The 6,600-nt window shown below is 41.4% G+C and overlaps 1 protein-coding gene across 1 annotated transcript in view; it reads right to left on the bottom strand.

Moving 5' to 3' along the window:
- Positions 1–274: 274 nt before the first annotated feature.
- LOC103741279 (oocyte-secreted protein 1-like) overlaps positions 275–6,600 on the bottom strand; it is an 11,238-nt gene continuing 4,912 nt past the window's right edge. Inside the window, exons 3-6 of the mRNA XM_008842032.1 lie at positions 6,111–6,208; positions 2,771–2,896; positions 1,855–2,013; positions 275–398 (exon numbers count right to left, since the gene is read on the bottom strand). Coding sequence (XP_008840254.1) covers positions 275–398; positions 1,855–2,013; positions 2,771–2,896; positions 6,111–6,208 — 507 coding nt within the window. The remainder of the gene's footprint in view (positions 399–1,854; positions 2,014–2,770; positions 2,897–6,110; positions 6,209–6,600) is intronic.

The raw sequence follows: 6,600 nt of genomic DNA, 5'->3' as shown, positions 1-6,600 counted from the left end.
CCTTAAAAACTCTTTATAATAATGATCATTGGAGCTTAAAGTGGTGCACAAATTAGTCCTCCAATAATTACAAACAGCATGTAATAAAAAAAATTTATTAGTCAAATTCCATACAGCTAAAAGCAGGGACAGCCCCCTTTAAAGACAGGAATATAAGAAGGTAGCATGCCTTTTTATTTAAAACTGCAAATAGGGTTTTTTTTTTTTAGAAGTAGATGAGAGTTGATATATTATTCACTTTATTCCAGCTTCCCAAATTTCTACAAGAAGCACGTTAAATCTTCAGTACTAAACATTCACTGCAGAGTGTCCAAATTGTTTCTCTACTGAGGGATGTACATCTCAGTCTCTTCTCTCGCACATCATTTGGCAAACAAGGGTCTGTAATCGCTGTATTACTGAAATGGAAGAAAAAATGGTTATGAAAAAAAGAGCTTGAGCAATGGCTCTGCAGTAAATAAAACACTGACTTCTCTCAAGAGGACCTGCGTTTGGTTCCCAACACCCACATAGTGGCTAACAACCATCTGATCTCCAGTTCCAATGGAATCTGATGCCCTCTTCTGACCTCCATGGACATTGCAGGACACGGATGCACTTACACACATGCAGGCAATACACTCATACACATAAAATATCTTTAAAAACAAGTTCCAATACAAACATTACTTAACTACCTCTAAGAATACTTTTGCTTCTTCAAGCTCTGAAGGATATCTCAAATGTTCTGGATTTTCCTATTAACTCTGTCTAAAACCCACAGGACTTGGAGCAGTGGAACTGAAACTGCTCTGGAAGCCACCTCTCATAGCTTTGGAAAGCACTCTGAAAGCTGCCAAAGGAGAACATCAATGATTCAACCCCAGGTTCAAGGCCTAAAAACCATACCAATGACCAGCACATCAAATAACATTGGTGCAGTAGTGGCATTTTTATCTTGGGGGTAATCAACAGCTACCTAATTAGACTTAAAGCCCACTCAATGGGAGGAAATTCATGTCTGGTACTATAAACCTAGCCAAATACACATAGTGGGAGAGGTCATAGATCTTAGAGAAAACCCCAAGACTGTCACATTCCTAAACAATTGTAATTTCTTACTATGTGCAAAATATGGAGGCTTAAATTTACGAAGTATGGGTTCTTGGACAGGTCCCATTAAAATCCACCTAACCAGGGCTCAGGGACCATTATGGAAGAGGGGGCAGAAATATCATAAGAGCCAAGGAGGAGGTGCAGGACCATATGGAAATAGAGTCCTACAGGCTCCTGGGACTCTTCTCATATGAATCTACAGCAATGGTGTCAACATGCACAAGACCCATGCAAACTCAAGCAGACAAAAACCCAGCACAGAAACTCAAGCAGACAAAAACCCAGCACAGAACTGTGGAAATGGACAGCAGACCCCAATCTTAGTTGAAGAATTATTGGCAGCTGCTTACTGCTGGGTGGTGAGAAGCTAATCTTCTTAAAGGGAGGGACTCTAGATGGCTGATTAGACCCCAGCAGATGAACTTGCACTGAGGGACAACTGGGATCCCTAACTTGACATGATAGGCCTTAACACAAATGACAGAATGTATGAATTCCAGTGGAGGGCTATGGGAGGGGGTGGTCAATGGAGAAGGGGGCATAAAGATGATTAAGATGTTATGTATGAAATACACAAAAATTCAATTTAAAAATATTTTTTTAAATGTAGCTCCATCCCTTCATGACTCAAATGTAGATTAACACTCATGATCTTCTCCATTCAGATTTTTTTGACATTGGAAGTGACAGGCACTCTTTTTCCTATTGACAGTGTGCTCTTATACGCATTAGGCAAGCTTCTCTATGAGATTGGCTTACGTAGGGCCCAAGTATTCCAACAATAACCATCTGCATTCTGGAGTGGCAAAGGACTGGTAGCTGATAATCCATGAAGCTAGATGCCTCAGCAGTACCAAACTGGTTCTGGAGGCCTGGAACTCCTTGGAGAGCTGGTGGTCTTCAGTTGATGTTGAAAGGCTGAAGAAGATGGAGTCTGATGTCAGCAGAGGATGGTAGGAGCAACGATAAATACATGTGGTCAGGAGGAAAGGCAGCCAGGTGGTACTTCTTCCTTAGACCACCAGCTGGTAGCTCAGATAGGGCACAGCCTGATCAAGTGGGTGCCACTCACTTTAAGGGTGTATCTTCTCTTCCCCACCCACCCCCACCCAATTAATCCTCTCTGGAAACACCCTCACAGACACACCCAGAGGCATATCTCCTAGGTTAATTCTAAATCATTTCATGTCTTAATTAAGACCAACCATCAAAATGCCCAAGAGGGACATCTCTAATTGATATAGAATCTCTACCAATTAATGGAAGACTACAAGACCACTATTAGTAATAACTTCCACAAACACAGGAAGGCATGAATTTTCCATTCCTGATCTAGAACTTCTTTAGGCATATTATGTCTTAATACAAACACAGGACATGTCCTAGACAATTTTCTTGGCATATCTAAGGCCTGTTGGACAAAGACATTAAAATACTAATTTGGGAGGCTGGAGAGGTGGTTTAGTGGTTAAGAGCACTAGCTTCTCTTGCAGAGGACCCAGATTCAGTTCCCAGCACTCACATGGAAGCTAACAACTATCCATAAGTCCAGTTCCAGAGATCTGATGCTGTCTTCTGAGCTCCGAGGGCATTGCATGGGTGCACTACACACATGCAGGCAATGCACTCATACACTTAAAATAATTTGAAAAATACTAGTTTGGAGCGTCCTTACTTTGGCTGCACTGACGGAGCTGCTTCATTGCATCTTGTGCGCTGTGTGGTCATGTCTACTGTCCATTCAGGAGGATTGCCAGTGAAATTCCCTCTACATTCAGCTTCACATATGAGAGGGTACCGACTAAAATAAGAAGAAAAAAATGCCACATGAGGCTGAAGATCTATTCAGACCTCATCATTTAGAAAACCGAGATCAAGGGCAGATTCCAGTGTCTAGTAGATGCATTGATTCCCATTTGACTTTCCAGAACTTTATAGGCAATGTTTGTGGAAGCAGGGGTTCACTTTCTGGTTCCACCACTGACCAACCAATGATACTGAGCAAGAAACAACTTCACTGTGCCCAAGTTTCCTCTCCTGAAGATTGGCATCACAGTATCTATTCACTAAGTTGCCATAGGTAATAGACTTCTCACTCAAGTGCTTACAACAATGTAAGCATATAAGAGATTATAAATGTTGGCTACAGTGCATGGTGGTTAACAGAGAAACTCACAACTCAACTAATCCAAATGTAGAAAATAAGTGTCAGTGGAATGCTTAGCCAAAAAGAGGGCATGTGTATCACCACCACCTGTCCCAAGGCTCAGGGCCCAAGGCTCAAGCCAGAGGTTGAGGAGGACTAGAACAAAGCAATCTTTAGGGCATGACAGGACCACTGCACTCACACTCATAGCAGCTGTGGTTGCCTAAAGGAGATCAAGCCAGTCAACATTCTAACATGGAAGATGAAGGGATTCCCAAGCCCTTACCCCTGAGGAGCTACAGACAGTTGATGGATTCTGGGAGACAGGGAGGAAAAGTCAATTTTCTTAAGGCTTTGGACTCTGGTAGGTTGACCAGTGAATGGCCCCTCACCCATGAGTATATGGGAAGCACAAATTGAACTTGAAGGGTTGTTAAAACAAAAAAAAAGAGACAGGGGCTAGAGAGATAGCTCAGCAGTTAAGAACACTAACTGTTCTTGTAGAAGACCCGGGTTTGAATCCTAGCACCCCCATGGAAGCTACCAACTGTCCAGTAACTCCAGCTCCAGGGGATCCAACAGTCTCTTCTGTCCTCCATGGTCATTGCACAGCATGGGTGCACTTAACTACATGTAGGAAATACATGCATACACAAATAAAAATAAAATATTTTTTTTAAAAGAGGACATGAAGTTGGGGGGATGGGGAAGTGGTGGTGGATCTGGGAGGAAATAGAGGAAGAGTGGGGGTGAATATAAACAAAATACATTGTATGAAATTCTCAAAGAATCATTAATAAAAATATTATATTGAAAAATAGCTGCACCCAGTGTGGTGGTACACATCATTAATCCCAGTACTCAGGAGGCAGAGGCAGGCAGAGCTGTGCAAGATGGAGGCCAGCCTGGTCTACATAGTGAGTTCCAAACCAGATGGGACTACAGGGCGACCCTGTCTCAAAAAAAACAGAAAAATAATAGCTGCTATTATAGCTATTACTCTCTATGAGAAGAGTACATAGAGGGTCAGTCTAATGTAATTACTTGAAGGAAAAAATGAATTTCAGTTCAAGACAAAGATATTGCATGTTTTCTCTCATATGTGGATCCTGGATCGTATATCCATGACATGAATGTAGGAGGGAGAATTTGGAAAAAAGAACATTAGCAGAAAGGGAGACAATTGAGGGTAAGACAGGGGCAGATGGTCTAAGGATACGATGCACTCGAATCTATATTTCTGAGACCTATCACTACGTGCAGTGAATACAGGCTAATAAGAATGATTCTATGGCAATGGTGTCAGCATACTCAAGTCCCACGCAAACTCAGGAAGACAGTAACCCAGCATAGACCTGGGAAAATGAAGGGCAGATCCCAATCTTATCTAAAGGAATGTTGCTTTTAAAATTTTAAACTAGGCTAGAGAGACGGCTCAGCAGTTAAGAACATTGGTATTCTTGCAGAAGACCCAGATTTGAATCCCAGCACCCACATGGCAGCTAACAACTGTCCATAACTCCAATTCCAGGGGACTTGAAAGTCTTCTGTCCTCTGCAGGCATTGCACAACACAGGTGCACTTACCTACATGCAGGCAATCCACACATACACATAAAAATAAAACAAAAAATTATTTTAACCAGAAAAGCCCAAAGAAAATCCTGCCAATTATCACAACTTTGCTAAGACCCAACCAAACCTGGCATTCATCTACACCTTAGATTTTCTCAAAAGGATCAACTAGTAAGGTACAAAAAGAAGTTGAAGCTGGGTGCTGGAGAGATGGTTCAGCAGTTAAGAACGTTTGCCATTCTTCCAGAGGCCCAGGGTTCACCATCATTGTCAACTCACAACTGCTTGTAACTCCAGCTCCAGGGGATCCAAGGCCCTCTGGCCTCCTCAGGCACCTGCGTGCATTTGATGCACAAACTCACACAGGCACACACATTCATTCACATAAATAAAAATATTTTTGAAAAGATGAATTTTTTTAATATTTTATTTTTATTTTGTATGTGTGTTATTGCCTGCATGTACGTAAGTGCACCCATGTCCTGCAATGCCTGCGGAAGACAGAAGAGGCTGTTGGAGCCCCTGGAACTGGAGTTATAGACAGTTGTTAGCTGCCATGTGGGTGCTGGAATTAGAACCCGGGTCTTCTGCAAGAACAGCCAGTGCTCTTAACTGCTAAGCCATCTCTCCAGCCCCCCAAGAGATGAATTTTTAAGATGTATTTTTATTATGTATATGTGTGAGAGTCTGTGTATGGGTATGTGTACATAAGTGGGTATCCACAGAGGCCAGAAGAGTGTGTTGAATCCCCTGGAGCTGGAGTTACAATTGAGTCATCCAACATGGGAGCCGAGTACTGCTGAGTAATCTGCAACAATAGTAAGCTCTCAACCACTAAGTCTCCAAGAAGTTGACAATTTGAATGTGTTCCTTCTCTCTCCCCAAGACTTCTGCCTCCCACCCTGCATACTGACCTTGATTTTCATGATATATTCCTTTCCCTTTTTCTTTGATTTTCTTTTAGGTAAATGTAAATGTGGATTTAAGTTTAAAGTAACCTGGTGTGATCAGCTAAGATATACGAGGTTTTCAGTGAGTCTCACACTTTTATTCAAAAAATGAACCATCCCCATTCTTTTCAATATTCCTAACAAACATGCACAGGAGACAATTATAATATTTTAACAGTCAATGCCAAAGACTAAGATTTATATTCCCACTGGGGTTTGGTTCCCCCTCCCTCCACATGCACACATCCTTGATTGTATCATTTAACATTTAGGATTTGGGTCTCTTATCTGAAATGTCAAGGTAAATCTGGGGTTCTAGACAGGTATCTGGCACATCACACTCACCTGTGCAGAACACAGGACAGATGCATCTCAGCTCTCAAAGTCGAGTTTTTTGAGATATACTTGATTTTAGTTTGAAGCAGAGTAACATCATGAATAACCTAAAGGAGCAAAGATTTAAAATGGGTCTTCGTGCCATCTGGGAAGTGGGTGTACAGTTGAATAAGATGGTTTGGGATGTTCTGTGTGATATACACACCAAAAAAAATCAACAAATTTTTAAAAATGTATTATATTTGAGGAGGAAGCATGGAAATTTACGTCATGATAATTAGTAGAGGTGATAAACATTACCATTGAAATCCACCCAATGACTTCATAGACATACACAGGTGCCAAGGGTCCAAGTCCAACCGATTATGACTAGTAATAATCAGATACATACAGATTAGAGATACATGCGCCAACATCTCAGTGTTATGAGCAAAAACAATGATTCTGTGAGGAACAGTATATTCTAAAATGAAATGGAGATCTTTTTTAAAGGTTAAAA

The sequence above is a fragment of the Nannospalax galili genome, unplaced genomic scaffold (assembly GCF_000622305.1).
Source record: "Nannospalax galili isolate Female #2095 unplaced genomic scaffold, S.galili_v1.0 scaffold580, whole genome shotgun sequence".
NCBI classification, from domain to species: Eukaryota; Metazoa; Chordata; class Mammalia; order Rodentia; family Spalacidae; genus Nannospalax; species Nannospalax galili.
Note: the sequence above shows the minus strand (reverse complement) of the source record. Positions and strands in the feature narration are given on the sequence as shown.